The sequence below is a fragment of the Heteronotia binoei genome, chromosome 17 (genome assembly GCF_032191835.1).
Source record: "Heteronotia binoei isolate CCM8104 ecotype False Entrance Well chromosome 17, APGP_CSIRO_Hbin_v1, whole genome shotgun sequence".
Lineage (NCBI taxonomy): Eukaryota > Metazoa > Chordata > Lepidosauria > Squamata > Gekkonidae > Heteronotia > Heteronotia binoei.
In genome coordinates this window covers 1082363-1101883 of record NC_083239.1, presented here as the reverse complement: position 1 = coordinate 1101883, position 19521 = coordinate 1082363, and the positions used below count along the sequence as shown (strand labels likewise).

The following is a 19521-nucleotide window of genomic DNA, read 5'->3' as shown; positions in this document are numbered from 1 at the left end:
AAGGATAAATTAATGTACAATGAACAGGGGAATAATGGAGTATAGAATATCGGGAAAAATTTTGCTTATGTTTTAGATTGGTTGCAATTTTGTTTCATATTTTATATTATTATTTGTGTTTACTAATAGTATCTTTTGTGTTGGTAATGTTTCAAATAAAAATTTAAAAAAATCATTCTGGTAACTGAATTTAAATGGTCCATAAATGAACCATGGAGGCTACTAGATTTTGCAAATGGTCACATCCTGAGATTTAACGGCTCAGATTTAGGAGGCGACAGGTGCCAAAATACTTTAAACAACTGAGTTGAATGACCTGATGCAGTGGTAGCAGAGAAGTGAGATTTCTTTACCTCTTTCTCTGTCCACTTGTAGGACTTCCAGTGGACTTCCGGGGAAGGAAAATGCCGAGCTGAGCTGTCTCTCATAACGGGAGCAGGCTGAAACTTTTGTTTGGGGTAGTAGAGGGCAAATTAATGCCTACTGCCTACTTTTCTCAGTGAGAGAAAGGTCCAAGACTTGCACGGAAACTTTGATAAGAGATTTACCTTGGCTGAAAAGGAGCCCTGGAGGGGACTTCTTTGAGGCTTTGAGGGGTCTCGTGGAGTCTACATAGTCAACGTCTGCAAAAGTTCTCAGAGTCATTGATTTGACATAAGCTCGTCAGGATCCTAACCTTCTTGGACATTTCTAAACAACTAAAGCTTTGAAGGACCAGTGGAAACTTGGACAAGTGGAGAAAAAGGTACAGAAGTTTTCTTTTCATTCCGGAGCTATTTATAGCTTAAAGGGACAAAATTAAAAGGTGGGGAAAAGAAAAATAGAAAGCTTGCAAGAAGAAGAAGGAAGGGGTGAAGTATGATTGTTTAAATATAAAGGACAGTGCTAAAAACTGCTAAAAAGTGAAAAGGAATTCATTGTTTAGTCTACTTGTGGTTTTGTGGTCTCGAAGCAAAAGCAACTGCGTCACAGACCTGCAGCACTTCTGAGCAAGACAGGAAGTACGTCAAGTATCGTGAGATCTTCATGAGAGTTGAAGGTGACAGAGGCAGGAAGCAGTAAAGAAAAAAGCCTACTCTATACCATAGAGAAACATCGGCAGCCATTGCTGGTAGGCCAAATATAAAACATCGTTTTTAAAAGAATTTGGGACATTAAAAATTGTCAGAATCAACTGGAAAAGGGTAAGAAGATAAGAACTATTGGCTACATTATTTGTGGGCTCCTAGGGTGATTTTAAAAGGAAATTTTTTTTTTGAAGAAGGAGTAAAAAAATCACGGCCGCCATTTTGGACATTTTAGAGACTTCTTTGATAAATATATTGACTTTGGGGGCTCAGAAACCAGCGAAATTGGGCTTGCTGGAAAGGGCAAGCCCTATTCTATTGAACCTGACTGTCAGATTACAAATTGGTGAGGTCACTTGTAGGACTTCCAGTGAGGTCTATAGCACACTCTGTGAGATTCAATTTGAATTTTCTGCCAACACCAGTCTAGCTATCTCCCTGCTCTCTTCAGGTAAACCAAGGTGCCAGGTTGCAACTCACAGACAGAGAGGTTGAAGGGGAGCAACTACATAGATAGCTTCCAGGAGATTCCCATTCCAGCTTTCCATTGCTGCCTCAAAAGAACTGTCAGTTTGGATGTTAAAATTCCTGATGATATTTTGGAAAGCAGTTGGATCCATGAGTCCCTGCAGGCCCCCATGGAGCATTGGTCTACTTCTACCCATGCCCTGAGGATATGGTTGTCAAGATGCCTTGCCATTTTTTTCCTGTATTCTGAAGTATTTTACTTTCCTGCCTCTGTTTGCTGGCACCTATCTCTGTGCAACAATTACCAAATTCTTTCAGCCTAGTCTCAAGGGTTACCAGAGTTACCAAGGCCACTCTTGAAGATTATGTGCACCTGTAATTGGGATGGGAAATATTTGGGGGGGAGGGATTACCGCTTCCCACTTTCCTTTGAAAATGTAACCGTTTTAAGCAAAGCTATAAGAGAGGGGCAAAAAAGCCTGCCAAGTCAGTTTTTGCAAAGTCCGTCCTGCCTATAGCTGTCATGAGTCAATAAATATCCATCAATGAAATGGACTGTTTGTGATCATTGAACTGCTGGAGTCTTGACAATGGTGATTTAACTATGGCACAGGCTGCAGCTCTAGCCCTAAAACCATCCCTTCCCTTTGTTTCTAAATTAAATCTAAGGTATGTCTTGAGACAGTGGCAAAGAGGCTATGAAATACTGAGCCAGACTATGTGTTGTCATTATAAATGTTGGCATTATTAAGAACAATCAATCTGGGTATTTCTAACACCAAGCCTGAAATTACCTCCACTAGACCAGACAGGTTGCCCAGTGGGGACTAGGTGGTCAGTAAATAAATAGGATGTCCAATCTATCCCTGGAACCTAAAAGTAATGAACAATCAATACCAGTTATAATTTGCACAAGGAAGCTACAAAAGGAAAAAAAATCACAGAAGACAATAGCTATCCTTCCTCCCATAGGCATAAATTGGGTGGGAGGGAGGCTGAGCCTCCCCCAGGCAACCAGTGCCAGGCAATAGTGACAAACTTCTTCAAGCTTATGAAAATGCTTTCCAATCCATTTTAGATTTTCAAGAAGGAGAGATAATGATCTTTAGAGACACAAATGGGGTAATGGATCCTGTGAAGAAATGTGTTTTTCTCCTGAGACATTAGCAAGCAGGAAAACTTGCCTGTGTGGATTTTTTTCCTCTGGCCTGCAACAAAGGAAGTCAGTGTGTAATGACCTTCCAGGCTCACCTTCTTACAAATGCTAATAGAGCTAGCAAGAAAGACAATGGGATGGTTAAACATCCCCCTTCTCTTTCTCTTCTCTAAGTTCTATCAACCCAATATTTAACCAAAATGGCTGACCTCCCCAGAGCAGCCTTGTTGGCTCTCTAAGGCGACAGCAAGGAGATGGGAAAATTTTAAAGCTTATATAGCCCTTGCCATGAGAACTTTTCTCTCTTCTCATGAGACCCCCCCTTTCTTCACATGCTTATCTCTGATAAATATCATGCCTGCTAATGTCACCACCTGCTAGTGCAGGTGGACTCGCATGTTGTCTAAAGCCCATCTTCCTTAGATCTCAGGCTAGGCTCAGATAAAGTCCGATGAGAAATGTTTTGCTAGCAGGAGTTTCCCATCTTCTGTTAAGCAAAACGTCCTCAGATAAACCCTCTTCTGACTTAGATTCTCTTCTGGCAGCTGAATTCTACAAACTTGTAGGCAACAAGTGATTTTAAGTGCATCAAACACTGTAATGAATAGCCTGCAAATGTTAAAGGTTGTTTTCATAAAGGGGCCAACTTTGAATTTTTCAATGACGTCCTCCTCTCTTCTCCAAGCAGGGGACTTCTCTGTAGAAATGCTAGACTAGAGAGTCTTTATATTTTTGGTGACCCCATTGTTATGCTTCCCCCTGTATCTAGGAGTAGGGTGATGAGAGTGATCCTTGCAGACAAGAGTGGAGAGGTCACCGAGGGGTCTCAGAAGATGTTCATTGATTCACCAGGAAATTCAGAGAGTCAACTAGACACCCTCTAGTCAGGAAACATGCAGTGAGTTCTTGGGACGGGGCCTGAGGTTTTATGCCAGCCTCCATAGCTCCATAGTTGTAATCAGGCCTTGAATTCAGCAGGAGCTCACAGGAGCACAGCTCCTGAAACTTTCTGATGGACCCCCCTCCTTTTCACCACCACCTTGTCTATTGAATAGTAGGTGCAGCTGCATAACAATCCCTGGATTAGGAGAGTGGGCAGCCAGCCAGACACTAGGAGCTTTGCCACACCCCCAGCAGCCCTCATTAAACCCCAGAAAAGCCCACACCACCCTCGCTCCGCTTCTGATGTGATTATGGGCAGTGGGTGGCTTGCTGGCCTTTTGACAGTGGGGGGCGAGGCAGCCAAGGAGAGCCCCAGGTGAGCGAGGCCTGCTTGGACTGTCTGGATCTCTAGCCATCATTAACAAAGAACAAAATCTGTGAAAAAAATTACTAATGACTCTCATATATTCATTAGAATTAATTATACAAAAAAAAACATTAGTGCAAAGCTCCTGAACAATTCATCAGAAATTCCAGGGAAAAAGTTCCTTAAAGTAGCCACACGGCTGTAAATTGATTGGAACAAAACAAAGTGCTAGGAAACTTACTAAGTCCGTGTTTCAGATGTTCCAGATGGAGTAGATGTTCCAAACGACCCTCAACGTGGATAGCAGCATATTCTACACGTTTCAATGTGATGTCGTCTTCGTCCAGGAGGGAAAAGTTTGAACAGTCTTCAAGCTCTCTATACATAATAATTAAAAATAATGAAATATACACTAATATATAACCATGTAAAATTGCTAAATTAATTCAGCTTACCAAGTTCTTTACTTTACAGAGTAACTAGCACAATGTCTTAATGGTGTAGAAAAGTCTCTCATTGAATGAACAAACAGTCTGCTTAAGGCACTTCCAAAGCTAATGAGAAACAGCTGTTCAATCTATTAAAGTGACCAGAACAAATATCCAGGTTGCAACAAATGTATCTTCAGAGAGAGTGTGAAGCAAGGTGGGACTGTGTTTTAAATCTGGGCTGTGTACTGTGCAGTGGGGAGCAGTGCAAAACAGCATGCTGATGATGAGCATCAGACAGCAATGAGGGGAAACAATCACTAAGTGTCTATTAGATCTGGGACCTGAACATTTCCTGCAAGGGTGGATCATAGTCCCTGTCTTTGTTCTCTAATTTCTTGCAGTTATATAGATCCTTGACTGTTTTCAATTCACTGTTCAATGTGGTTGCTTGTTTATTCTGTCAAGGAAGACCTTCCCTTTTCTTTTTCTTTCCCCCTTCTTGCTTACAAATAGAGAACACTTCTTGAGTGGAGACTGAGAATACCAAGAGTCGGGCTGCGATGACACCCACATCAGGGATTAATTACCTGCATGCTAGGCAGGAAAAGCAACAGGAAAGCAGACCAGCCAAATTTGAGAATAAGAATTGCAGGGAGGAATGTCTTAAGACCAGTCGTTCTCCGTTTCTTCCCTTGCCACTGGAGGCAGTGGAGGGCTGTAGGGTTGTCAGTGCCAGGTTGGGAAACCCCTATAGATTTGGGGATGGAGCCTGGGGAATATTGCGCACACAGCTCACCCCACTCTTTTGAGAACCACAGATCTTGAGGAGCAAATACGTTGATGAGGCAGATGGGTGAGATCCAGAAACATAAACTTTTTATTTCTAAAAAGCAAGTTAATTCATTGAGGGAAGCAGCAACACATTGTGTGCATCCTCTCTAAAAGGTCAAGGTAGGCCCCTGTGCAAGCACCAGTCGTTTCTGACTCTGGGGTGACATCGCATCACGACGTTTTCACGGCAGACTTTTTTACGGGGTGGTTTGTCATTGCCTTCCCCAGTCATCTACACTTTCCCCCCCAGAAAGCTGGGTACTCAATATTTATTTCAGTCAAAGACCAGAACAGCAATAAAGGAAGACAACAAGACAAGGGAGCCCCATTAACAGCCGCGCTGCAGCGTTCTGCACTAGCTGTAGTTTCCGGGTCAGCGCCAAGGGTAGCCCCATGTAGAGAGCATTACAGTGATCTATTCTTGAAGTGACCTTAGCATGGATCACCATTGTTAAGTCTCACCTGTCGAAGGAAAGGGGCCCACAGCCGCACCCACCAAAGATGAAAAAAGGCGGATCTAGTAGTGGCTCCTACTTGGGCCTCCATTGTAAGAGAGAACTCCAGGAGCACACCTAAGCTCTTGACCTTAGGGGCCGGGATTAATGACACCCCGTCAAGAGCCGGCAGAGGGATCTCCCCCCTGGGCCATCCCGGCTCAGATAGAGAACCTCCGTCTTCGTCGGATTCAGCTTCAATCAACTCAGCCTGAGCCAAGATGCTACGGCTTGAAGAGCCAGGTCTAGATTTTCCGGGCTACAGTCGGACTGACCACCCATCAATAGATAGGTGTCTATGATTTCTTAAAACACTTTAATCTAAGATTGTTGTTTTGATCAGATAGCTCCACTTCAGCATTTTTCTTTGCAAATGACAAGTGATTATTAGAGAATTTTTCCAGGAGAAATAGGTCAGGATGCAAATAAGCAGCTAGGAACACACCAGATATAGCTATCCTCCATTACTATTGGCTTTCTGGCTGATGTATGGTTTGCAGAGAAGCAAAATTTAACCCTTTTAACAAAGATTATTAAAAAGAGCACCTAATTCCATTAAATTAGACTCCAGGGCACATCAGTATTTAATACTATTTTAAAAATTGTTTATTAAGAATTGAATCCATTCTCCTGATTGGCTGAGTTTCATTTCAGACAAGTTGGTGACATATTTTTTGTGGATAATTTTTCTCTTCCCTTCTGTACAAATGCTCTTCAATGAATAGGGTCATCTACAATAGATGTACAGGATTTAACAGCAGGCACAGAGGGAAGAAAGCAAAGCGCCTAAAGCCAGCAAAAGAAGATCTAACAGAGAGAGCTGGGGAGGGAGGGAGGGAGGGGAGGCAGCAGTAGCACCTGAAGAACATTAGGCCTGCTAGAGCAAGGCAGCTCCTTGCACCAGCAAACAAGAGAGAGGCAGGTGACACTCTTGACCTTCAGGAAACCTGCTTCCCTCCATCTTGCAGAGACAGAGGTGGATCCAGTGCATTGTGGAACTTCCGCTCCCTAAACAGCCATTTCCAGCACCAGGAAACATGATTCCTGGGGTCACACAACCTGTGCAGAGTAATAGCTGCGCTGGTCAGGCTGCTGCTTAAAGGAGGGGGAAAGAATGGAACCATTTCTTTCTTCCTTTTCTGTCAGTGATACTTGACTGATGGAAGATGAAGCAACGGTGATTTTGCACCCCCTCCCCCAGCCACTCAGCCTACATGGCTATTACTCCTCGTGGGGTCCTGTGGCCTCAGAAATAAATGTTCCCAGGATCAGAAATTGCTTCTGTGGGGGAGATTTGTGATGGTCAGAGCTCCCCACTGATGTATTGTTGGCCCCAACTTGCAGAGTCTCATGCAGCTGCTAAACCTTACAATGATACTTCGTACATAACTGCATCCACACACTGATATCAATGGGCTTAAGAGACACACTGAATGCACCACAGGATCAGGCTGCTCCCTCTGAAGACACACGGCGTGGCCTTTGGCAGCACCAATTGAGTTGTGCAGTGTAGAACTTCCAGTTATTCAATCAAGGTTTAAATCAAGAAGAGTACACCTTTGCTGCATTGATCTCTAAAACACATAGACCAAAGACACCTGTTGAATTAGAGCAATTTATTGTACTGTTGACAAAGAAGGATTCCCAGAGATTTATACACACAACACAATTTTATGCACCATTTCACAACTAGTCCCTTCTTGGTTTTATTAAGAACATAGTAATTTAAAAAATAGCTAAGTATTTACATATTAATAACATGTATATACATAAGACTGAGACACTGTTTAACCTAAATATGGAATGATCTTCCTAATAAAACCTATAAAAATACTTCTGAATAAAAGTTTGAACAGTAGTCACAGTTAAGTAGACACAAATACAATTGTTGTTTTAAGATTTACAAAAGAAATGCTGATTTCTGTTAGTTAACAGTTACAGAAGTACACCTTATTCGTAGATTTACTTTAAAGATGCCGGGGAGATTGAGAGATCCTGTTGACAACAAAACATTTTCATCAGTCTTGAGGAGGAAATTCATTTTTAAAGACTGCAGCACACATTGGATTTAGCTTGTCTTCAAGAAAACATGGCCACATCTCAATAATAAATTGGTCACATTAATTTAAAAACTCTATAACATAGTTACTGAGCTGCAGTAGAAGTGATTATTCAGCCTGAGTAAAGCACATCAACGGGTTCTTTATAAGCATTTATAGCACAGTCTCTTCGTGTGCTTGCGATAACTACCTATGAACTGCTCAGTTCTGAACCATTCATTAACAAACATGACAATAACTATACCCAAAAGCCTGGTTCTTCAAAGATAAGGGGAACACATAGGTCATGTCTGTTTCAAACAGTATCTGTGAGGCTTTGGTATGTGAACTGTAAAGATCAGTGTATATATAGCTTTACACTCTTTGCAAACTTCCCTTGTGAAAGCAGAAACAAAATAAATTGAAAATATAGGCGGAGTGGGAGAGACTGCTTGCATTACACTAAGGAATGGAAATGAACATAATGGTGATTGTAGACATTCTGAAAGACATTTAACTCAACACATGTATTAAGTAGCTAGCAAATGATTAAAACACTTCCTTAAACATTCAAAAACAAAAGCCCTGCAAGTCCTTCCATTAAGCCTTCTAATACGGCTTTTGCTTTTTGCTTTAGTTACACACCAATGTGACTACCTGCATCTTTTCTCTTAAAAACTGTTTTGTACAATGGTCCACAGACAGGGTGACATGGCACATATTTTGAATCTTGGTTATTCCCAGAACTACCTCTGACCTAAGGCAATCCAACTGCCAGAGTATCTGACTGAGACATTCCAATGGAGAGTGTAGATCTGTATGAGTGGAAGCTCAATATGCAGAATCCTTCTCTCTTTAAAGGGAAGAAATAAGATTGTAAAATCAATTCCACGTGCACCTTCTTCATTATAGGACAATTGTCCTTGGTTGGGTAAGTGTATAAAAGCTATATAGCTCAGGGAGACGATGTAGTAGAATTTCTGTTGCATTTGGTGTAGCTGGAATGCTGGATGGGCTCTTTAAAGTAAGGGCTACTTCATATTTACTCCCTCCTCACTCTGTTCCTCTTCTCAACGGACTATTCCATAGCCTATACAAACCCATATGAAAACTAACCTCTACCACTTAAACCTCTGACATATGTTTTTATTGATTAAAATATTTATATTCTGCCTTCCCTTGTGGCTCAAAGCAACTTATGAATCACTGCTCAGCTTTGTAATGAGGGTATTATGGAGACTTTATTGACAAAATTTGAAATAACTCTTTAAAAAAATTAACTAGGCAGAGCTGTGGGGCAGGGGGAATGAAGGAGAGAGCATTCTATCAGGTGGTCTGCCAAATAAAATGTCTGAAAACCCTTGATATCAAACACAAGCCCTTTCACATTCACAAATACTAGACACCAGGTATCACAGGAAAACCAATAATGGGGTTCTTACAGCGAACGTACAGTGAGATTGCATCAGATTCAGATTAAAATATTTGGAAATTTACCCTCTTAACTAATGAAAGGAATCACAAATGGGGGGGAGCAGTCCCAGAACAAACGAGAATTAATGGAGTCACTAAAACTTGGTAATTTCTTGATTCAGAATAAAATGCATTGGAGAGGGGGTTTCCCCCTTCAGAGCTCTCTCCTAAAAGGACAAGAGGCTTCTAACCATGTTTATATTTCTTAGTTTAATTGAAAACACAATTATAAAGGCAAAATCTGTTCTATAAGAGTGGTTACTAGATTAACTGCACACTGTCCTCGCTGCTGATTTTTAAAAAAGGAACTGATTTGGCTGCTTCATTCTCCCAGTTACAGAAGCATTGCAATAATGCAAGACTGAGGCCATGATGGAGTAGAATATGGATACTGAAGTAGTTTGAAAAGGTTGCTGGTATCTTGCTGAGACTTAAAGATGGAGGCTCTGCTAATGAAACACTGGCACACAGCGTGTAGCTTCAAAGAGGCTACCTGGAAAACAGAAGTTAAAACTTTAAATGAGATTTCAAGGATTAACTATGTATCTTAAACCTATTTCTAGAAACTTAAGGAATTAACTGCATTCTCTATAAAGCACACACAAATTATGAGCACTACAGAAATACTTTTACCATTAGGAATTATGCAACATATTACTGCAATAAAAGAAATAAAATTATTGTATATAATAATGGTTTCCTCATAAATACGAAAAGAGTGTACAAATGAGAGTTCAAGGATTAACTATGTATCTGAAACCCAGCAGCAAGGAAAAACTCGATTCTCGATTTAAAATGTAAACACATGGAGAACAAAGCCCCGATGAATTTATACCTACAAGAAATGGGGGGGCCCTCCAGCAACAATCTTGAGTTGAACCGCCATTTTATGGGGAAATACTACATGCACATACTTAAATTTCTATCTCATGCAAATTTTTATGGAGCTAATTATGTTAAAAATGAGTTAAATCTTAATTCTACCAGTCAAAAATCAGCTCCCAAACAGAGTCTTAGGGCTTGTCTATAAAGTACTCAGCTGAAATTCCCCCCATCAATTTAACATTTTTATTTGGAAGAGTGTAAGAAAACTTGGTATCCAATGTATGAATGGGCCAAACAACTGGGATTTGAATGGATAGAATAACATTACTTGTATTAGTCTCAGTAATTTCGCTCCATTAGATAAATGTATATAGGTTTATCAATAATGCTTTTCTTTTTGTTGTTGTTGTTGTTGTTTAATTGTTTATTTGTTTTTTGTCTTTTGTTGTTGTAAATAAAATTCTTTTTTGTGAAATTTTTTTTAACATTTTTATTAAAAAAAGGAAATAATTAAAAACTGCAAAGCCTAATACAGAACAAATATCATAGCAAGCCATACACAAGTTATTGTTATTACATAAGAATCTAATTACAACTTTTAACAACTAAGGAAACAAACTATAACATAGTGTCATAGGTTCAAAATCTCTTTGTAAACCTTATTGTTATTAAAGGAGCAAATATATAATGGATCATTATCTATTTCCTCTAACTTGGAAACCATTTAGTAAAAAAAAATGCTGGTACTATTCATAATGGGTCTGAGTAGTCAAAAACTGAGGAAATCTTATCCATAATGGTCCCATATTTTAGAGAACCATCGATCCATGGATAGAGGCTTAGGGTCTTCCCAACTTTGGACTATTACAGTTTTAGTCACAGAGAGGAGCAGAATTATTAGAGATCGCTGGTAAGGGAGTAATATAACCAAATACCAATTATTAAGTAAAATTGATTCAGGATTAGCAGGAATCATAACACGGATAAGGTCTTCAATGAAAGAGCCAGTTTGGTGTAGTGGTTAAGTGTGCAGACTCTTATCTGGGAGAACTGAGTTTAATTCCCCACTCCTCCACTTGCAGCTGCTGGAATGGCCTTGGGTCAGCCATAGCTCTGGCAGAGGTTGTCCTTGAAAGGGTAGCTGCTGTGAGAGCCCTCTTAGCCCCACCCACCTCACAGGTTGTCTGTTGTGGAAGAGGTAAGGTAAGGTAAGGTAAATTTATTTTTGTATCCCGCCCTCCCCCGCCAAAGGCAGGCTCAGGGCGGCTCACAGTCATGGGACAACCATGATTTCAATAAAAAGAGGACGATAAAGGAGATTGTGAGCCACTCTGAGATTCGGAGTGGAAGGCGGGATATAAATCCAATCTCATCATCAAATGTAAAATCTTGTTTCAAAAGGCTTTAACTGTAATGCAGTTGCACTAGCAGTGAAAGTAAGTTGCAACAGAACCACACCCACTCCAACAAACATTTATCAACATGAGATTATTTCATTGGGGTGTAATACCATCTAGCCAGAGTTTTGTAGTTTTGTTGGAAAATATTTAAGGATTTAATTTGGAGGACTTCTGAAGACCAGATAGATTCCCAATGATCTGATATCAAAGAAAGATTGCAGTCCTTATGCCAGGAGGCTGTATAATGTGGTAAGTGAGCAGACTGCAAGGATAATAGAATTTGGTAAATTTTAGAAATTGAACCTTTACTATTTTGTTTATGATGCACTAATAGTTGTTTGAAAGCTGTAAGCGGTCTCTTGAAACAATCTTGGGTTATCTAGGAGGTGTGTGCAGGGTTGCCACTAAAATTTTATTTTTCATTTCCCTGACCAACATTTGTCAATTTCCCTGACCACCATTTAAATAAAACCACAACTTAAAAAATGAATAGGTTGTGTTGCATTAATGCAAGGCTTAATGAAATGTTCCACTCAACAACTACCCAAGTCTCAATTGCAAAAATATTTGTCAAAGAGATTTAACATCCGCTTCTTTCAACATTAACTACAGCAACATCTATTTTGCAATTGCACCAAAAATTACACCAAGATACAAACTTCAATTCAAGTGAACTCTGAATGTTAACAAGCAGGAACTTTCCAAAGCTGGGAAAGTTTCACTTTCACTTTCTAGTTCCAGAAAGTGTAATGAGTAGATCAGCAGCAAGAAAGGAGGTGGAATTTCTGCAATCTAGAGAAGTAGACAACCCTCATTTGTGAACTTTATGCATGGGAGAAGTCAGGAGAGAGGGTGAGAAAGCTGGTACTCTGTAAACTCCAGCAGGAACAAGCAATCACATTTGCAAAATTTAGTTTGCATGGTGCACAGTAGAAAGTGCTAGTTGTCTGTGAAATGCAACAGTGGCAAAACTCATTTGCAACTCTGTGCTGGATTTAGAAGACAAAACGTCCATTCCATACACAAGCATGACCCCAAAGCATGCTTATCTTTATATGTAAGTTAAATGCAGTACTAGCAGGTAGGGATGAAAACAGATGTTTAAAGTTTGTCTACTGCTAAATGTTTAAACTAGCCTTGCTTTGCAAATGCTACAGGTAGACCTTGGAAATCATGCAGGGATAGAACTCAACAAACACATTAAGCTGGTTGCTGGGGGTGGAGCTGAGAAAAAGATGGAGGTGGGAAAGGGCATCATTAAGTTTCACTTGTATTCTGCTGCTTCTCTATTTCAGTTGCCACAAGAACAGATCGTGCTGTTGCAGCAGCAGGCCAAAAATCCACCGCTAGAATAGATTTTAATCACAATTTCCCTGACTTTCTCTGATTTAATAGTGTTGATCCTCTCCAACCAAGATAGATTTGTCAGGTCCCAGCGATGGAATAACTTAGTGACTTCTGTCAGGGTTTCAATGTAGTTGACTTTAATTAGGTCTTTTAGATGTAATAGAATACGAATACCTAAGTAAGACAAAAAGCTGGTAGTCCACAAAAAGTCATAAGTAACTTTAATAAATTGTTGGGAAGGTAGTGATAGTTTGATGGGATATAGTATGGTTTTAATCGGGTTGATTGTCAGTCCCAACAGAGAACTCAAAGATGTAAGAATCAAGGTAAGTTCTGCAAGGGAGTGTGCTGGGTCAGAAAGGTAGAGTACTAGGTTGCCTGCAAAGAGACTTGTTTTGTGAGCAGTTGCCTGGATGTTAACGCCTTTAATCATAGTGGATTGTGAATATAGTGACAAGAGGTTCACTAACAAGGGCAGATAATAGGGGGGAAAGAGGAAAGCCTCGTTGGGTTCCACGGCTTAAAAGAAAATCTGGAGAATCAGCACTGTTGATATGAAGCTGAGCTGAGGGGGAAGAATATAAAGCGTTGATGGCCAAAAGAAATTTTGGACCAAACCTCATTTCTTGGAGAACTGTTGTTAGGAATAAGGGTTCTACACTGTCAAAAGTTAATACAAGTGGAAATAATGTTAGAAGTTGTGAGGCAATTAGCCAAGGAATACATGTTAGTGCACATGAAGTGAACAAACCTTGGGGGCAATGGTAGTGGAGCAAAATCTAACAAGTGCAATAGAAACGTATTATAAACAGCAAGGGATCGGGGCCAGTGTATATCATAAAACTGATTTCTAAACACTTCATTAAAAAGTAGTGAGGTGTTTAAAAACAGGAACTGGAGTAAAAGAGTACAATAAAGTTGGGGATAAATGTACAATGACAGTAACAATAAATCTGTGTGCCAATATACTAGAGAAGTTTAAAAAGATAAAGCTCCAAAAACCCATTTTAAGTAACACACAACATTGCAGGTACATAAGTATTATGATTAGTGAAGTTACAAATGGTAAAAAAATACAAATACACCATTTTGTTGAAACTTGGCTACTATGGGCTGGAAAGTGAAAGTGAAACAAGCTGTAAAATTGATTTGAGAAAAGCAGTTCAGAAAACGGGTGGTGTGATGGAGAATGAAAGTGAAAGCTAGGGTGGGGAAATAGTAAGGAATTGTTAGGAAATATACCACAACAATAGTAATGAAGGCATGTGCTGGTCTAATTTACTAAAAGAAATCAAATTTACTAAATTTACTAAAAGAAATCAAATGATTTCACCGTTTGTATAAATAGGGAGTTATCCAAAAAGACCGCCACAACCACGTTTAACTTTAAAAGGGGTAAATACGCTGAGATGAGGAGGCATGTGAGGAAACTGAAAGGAAAGGTACATACGGTCAAAACCCTTGGGGAAGCTTGGACACTATTTAAAACTATAATCCTAGAAGCTCAGATAAAATACATACCACAAGTTAGGAAAGGCACAAACAGGCATAAGAAAAGGCCTGCATGGTTAACAAACAAAGTAATGGGAGCTGTAAAAGGTAAGAAGGACTCCTTTAAGCGGTGGAAAACCAGTCCAAGTGAGATTAGTAAAAGGAAACACAGGCTGTGGCAAATCAAATGCAAGACTGTGATCAGGCAGGCAAAAAGGGACTATGAGGAGCATATTGCAAAAAACATAAAGACCAACAATAAAAATTTCTTCAAATATATTAGAAGTAGGAAACCAGCCAGGGAGGCAGTGGGGCCCTTGGATGACCATGGGGTAAAAGGATTATTGAAGGAGGATAGGGAAATGGCTGAGAAGCTGAATGAATTTTTTGCCTCCGTCTTCACTGTGGAAGACGAGAACTTTTTGCCCGCCCCAGAACCACTAATTTTGGAAGGGGTGTTGAAAGACCTGAGTCAGATTGAGGTGACAAAAGAGGAAGTACTACAACTGATAGACAAATTAAAAACTAATAAGTCACCGGGTCCGGATGGCATACATCCGAGAGTTCTGAAAGAACTCAAAGTTGAACTTGTGGATTTTCTAACAACAATCTGTAATCTTTCATTGAAATCTGCCTCCGTTCCTGAGGACTGGAAGGTAGCAAATGTCACCCCCATCTTTAAAAAGGGTTCCAGAGGAGATCCGGGAAATTACAGGCCAGTCAGTCTGACTTCAATACCGGGAAAGTTGGTAGAAACCATTATCAAGGACAGAATGAGTAGGCACATTGATGAACACGGGTTACTGAGGAAGACTCAGCATGGGTTCTGCAAGGGAAGATCTTGCCTCACTAACCTGTTACATTTCTTTGAGGGGGTGAACAAACATGTGGACAAAGGAGACCCGATAGATGTTGTTTACCTTGACTTCCAGAAAGCTTTTGATAAAGTTCCTTCCCTCTCTGCCTCTAACAGTTAACCCCCTCTCTGCCTAACTGCCAAGTAAAAATGGTGGTGAGCTGCAGGTATATATCCATTCTGCTCCCACAGAGCAAATAGGAGCTCTCTTGTTGGCAGCCAGAGCTGCTTGTTAAGCTGTGGAGGACCATGACTGATGTTTCCAGGGCTGCAGAAGTCCAGCCCCGCCCCCATTGCTTTGACGATTAATTCATTGGTGCCATTATGTCTGGCTCATGGTCTACATGACTCTCCATGAAAAACATAGTGGTTCATGGGTGGTTTGTGAGAGATGTGATCATATGAAACAAGGCTCATGAACTATGAACCGGGTGATGTTCAAGACAAAATCAGGTTTGTGATGAGTTTCACGCCCATCCCTAGTTGTAACTTACAGGACACATATCTTATACATGGGTGAGTCCAGTCATTTGTTTCTTCTGGGAAGAAGTTATTATAGCGATTTTGTATTACAATGCTTATTGAATTGTTAGGATTCTTTTGTAGTTTTAAACTATCTGCCTACATCTTGGAGGCTAACTGATGGTCAATGGACCCTCCGTGCCCTTACTACAGCTAAAAGACATATATTTTTTCCTTTTAAAAATAAATAAAACCCCAGTTTATTATGTCTTTATCATCTACAGCTGTAAAGACTAGAAATGTGCTTATTTTTATAAGATGGAAATTGAGAAACTCAGGAAACTGACTTCCATGCTCGCTACTAAATTCTATACTTTTCTACTTTCCAGTGGGAACAAAGTATACCCATGGGGCTGGCTAATGACTTGGTGGACTCAGTTATCCACAGGTGCCTTAGGCCACAAGGGGCAGCTGGCAGAGAAGGGGACAATCATGATGGATCAAGAAAGTGAACCAAAACAAAAGTTACCAGTTCCTTATTCAAGATCTTTCTCATAACTTGATTTAGAGTGGCAGGACAGGGGCAAACGAGAAAGCACAGAGGGGTCTAAAGCTCTTCACTTCCTCTCAGCCTGGCCTAGCTCACAGGCTTGTTGTGAAGATAAAACAGGGAACAGAGAGTTGGGTAAGCCACCTTGTGCTCTGTGGAGGATAAAAATGCACCCAACATACAAGATAGTAAGAAAGAGAGATCACTAACAGGAGAAGCACTGAGCCTGTTCCTTGTCCAAAAAGACGTCCTTGTAGTCACCTCCTTCTAAGCTACCACCTGCCTTTACACTGGCGTCCCTGATCACACCAGATCTCAGAAGCTGAACAGAATCAGCCCTGGCTAGTGCTTGGATGGGAGACCACCAAGGAAGTCAGTCTAGGATTGTTATACAGAAGCAAACAACGGCAGCCAGTTTGGTGTAGTGGTTAAGTGTGCGGACTCTTATCTGGGAGAACCGGGTTTGATTCCCCACTCCTCCACTTTCACCTGCTGGAATGGCCTTGGGTCAGCCATAGCTCTGGCAGAGGTTGTCCTTGAAAGGGCAGCTGCTGGGAGAGCCCTCTCCAGCCCCGCCCACCTCACAGGGTGTCTGTTGTGGGGGAGGAAGGGAAAGGAGATTGTGAGCCGCTCTGAGACTCTTTGGAGTGGAGGGCGGGATATAAATCCAATATCTTCTTCTTCTTCTTCAAACCAGTTCTGAATGTCTCTTGCCTTGAAAACCCTGGGAGTGTTATAACAAGCTAGCTGTGACTGGACAGCAAAAAAAAAAAAAAATGAAAAAATACAAATGGAGCCACCATGTGGTCTTTCAAACTTCAAAAAACCAGGCTCATGTGCGATATCTCCCCAAGTCCCCAGAGAAGCAGCAGTACACCCTCTCTTCCTGTGGAAGATACTGAGGGTGGATAACACTGGGGAGACCTGGAACCATATCTAATGATAGCGCCTACTAAAAAAGGAAACAAGTTGAGACACAAGGTAACATTCAGTTAATTCTAGCTACCAAACCCCATGAAACCAAACAAACCGAAACAGACTGTTTTTGTTAATAGCTTTTTACCTGTTTGCAGTAGAGAAGCGTCCAGTTTCTCCTCACAGTCTGTTGTCTCTGCTAAATAGAGATAAGATGCAAAAGATCATTGTTTTCCTAAATACATAAACAACATTTATACAATTAAGTGAAACAGTAATAATTTTTTTAACGACTGGAAAGGAAGCAATGGGCACGTATGTGAACAACAGACAAAAGAACCCTATAGATATTATTTTTTTTCAAATTCATAGGAAGAAATACCCTGTTGAATCAGCACAACACCTGTCCAAGCCAACATCCTCTTTCAAGAAGCAGTCGAAAAGGTTACAAATGTTAGCCAAGGCGATAGCTACAAACAACTTAGCCCAAAGCTCATGAAGAGCTTTATCCAAGGACAGGACTCAGAAACGGTACTAGTTCTGAACACCAGAAATACATGAAGTAATAATAAAATGGGCCTCTCTAGGTACCTACAGAGTGCCCCGAAAGTAGTCACAGGCGGGCAGCCATGTTGGTCTGAAGCTATAGTACAAATTTGAAGACGGGTAGCACCTTTTAAGACCAACAAAGTTTTATTCAGAATGTAACTGGACTCCAACATTGTTCTAAAATAGTCACAGTTAGCTGATAAACCTGTGCCTTGTTTCTGTCACCATGATGTGTAGGAATAGGAGGCAGCCCTTCCCACCAGTCTATTGGATTTGGAGCCAGTTTGCTTTGTTATTGAGACATACAGAACCACTGACCAAGGATGCGGATTGCAATCAAGGACACAACTGAGGAGCACAAAGCCAGCCAGTTAATATCACGTTGCTAATATCTGGGGTAGGCTTTACCTTTCCTTCAACTGTATCCTTGAATGCTGCACATATACTTTGTTCCATAATATCTGAGGGGATGTATTGGCTCAGTCCTTTTTGCATAGGTCACAGATTGGTTTTCTTTTTAATGCCATGTTTATAGAGATTCCGATCCTTGGTCATGTTGGGGAGCAACAAACAATGAAAACTGGGAGCTGATTTCCACATATACAACTCAGCGGGCTAAGTTTAAAACAAAGACACAAGAATGCTCATGTTATAATTTTATACTCATATTCTTGCTATTATGCAAATCGGTATTTCAGGATCTAGGCAATAAAGTTAGTTCTACCCCTCACCTGAGATGATGGTTGTCTCTCCACAGAAGGAATATTTAGCTTTAGCTTGTATTAATGACATAAACATCAGCCACATCATTTATAGTGTCAACTGGCTACTGGAAATTATATAAGTTTTCAAGTTTCACTATTTTTCATTAAGCAAAACAGAACAGACATTAATTCTGTCAAATCCTAGTAAGGCTAAGCCATTCCTCCCCCTCCTGTGCTTGGTATATTGCCGCTTGCTCATTTACTCTTTGAGCCCTACAAAGATGGAATGACATGGAGAGAAAGTCTTAGAAAAGGAGAAGGTGATTCTGCAGACAAGCTATAGAACCTCCTTGACCAGTTCTCTGCCACTTGAACATGCCCAAAAAAGCTGACACATGCATATCCTTTATAATAATAAAACCATAGTGGTAGTGGCCAAATGGAGCTCTCTCATTGGTTGATGCCTGCGCTCAATAAACCTTTGGCCCATCATGCATCAGTCATCACCTCTGAGTTCCCACTGGCTGACTCCTCTGTCCCTGCCTACTGCCAAAACCATCTTACCTCAGAGACAGACACATCTCCGATGGTTCTCTGTGTCCTTCCATTAACTTGCCTCAGAAAGGGCTGCCACTCTACTGCGGCCTCACAAAGCGTTTCCTTAGATGTCCTGGTGGCTGCCTCTTTCCTGTTACTCTCTCCCTCCCTCCTCCTCACTGGGAAAGCTTCTAGCCAGAGGCTGTTGCTAGGCAACCAATGTTTCCCTCAGCTGACTATAATGCCATAGAGTCCACCCTCCAAAGCAGTTATTTTCTCCAGGGGGAGAGAGATCTGTTGTCTGAAGTTCAGTTGTGAACCTAGGAGATCTTCAGGCTCCATGTGGAGGTTTCCTACCCTAGGCCTGGGTGACTTGATGCTGCCTGACTGGCATGACTTAACTAGGCCTGGACACTTGCTCCTGTTCGGCAGCAGTCCCCCTATGACAGCCAGTGTGTCTCAGCAGTTGCCAACACCAGGTTGGGAAATTCCTGGAGATTTGAGGGGTGGAGCCTGGAGAGAGTGGGGTTTGAGAAGGGGTGGGACTTCAGACAGGTGCAATGTCATAGACTCCACCCCTCCAAACCAGCCATTTCCTCCTAGGAAACGACTGTTGCCAATCTCCAGGTGAGGGCTGAGGATCACTCAGAATTACAACTACTCTCCAGATGGAAGAG

General features: G+C 41.0%; 1 protein-coding gene across 1 annotated transcript in view; it reads right to left on the bottom strand.

The window, feature by feature from the left end:
* Positions 1-7297: 7297 nt before the first annotated feature.
* The window catches only part of BEND7 (BEN domain containing 7), a 129932-nt gene continuing 117708 nt past the window's right edge, over positions 7298-19521 (bottom strand). Inside the window, exons 8-9 of the mRNA XM_060258059.1 lie at positions 17203-17253; positions 7298-9701 (exon numbers count right to left, since the gene is read on the bottom strand). Of these exons, the coding sequence (XP_060114042.1) occupies positions 9658-9701; positions 17203-17253 (95 nt within the window). The 3' untranslated portion in view covers positions 7298-9657. The remainder of the gene's footprint in view (positions 9702-17202; positions 17254-19521) is intronic.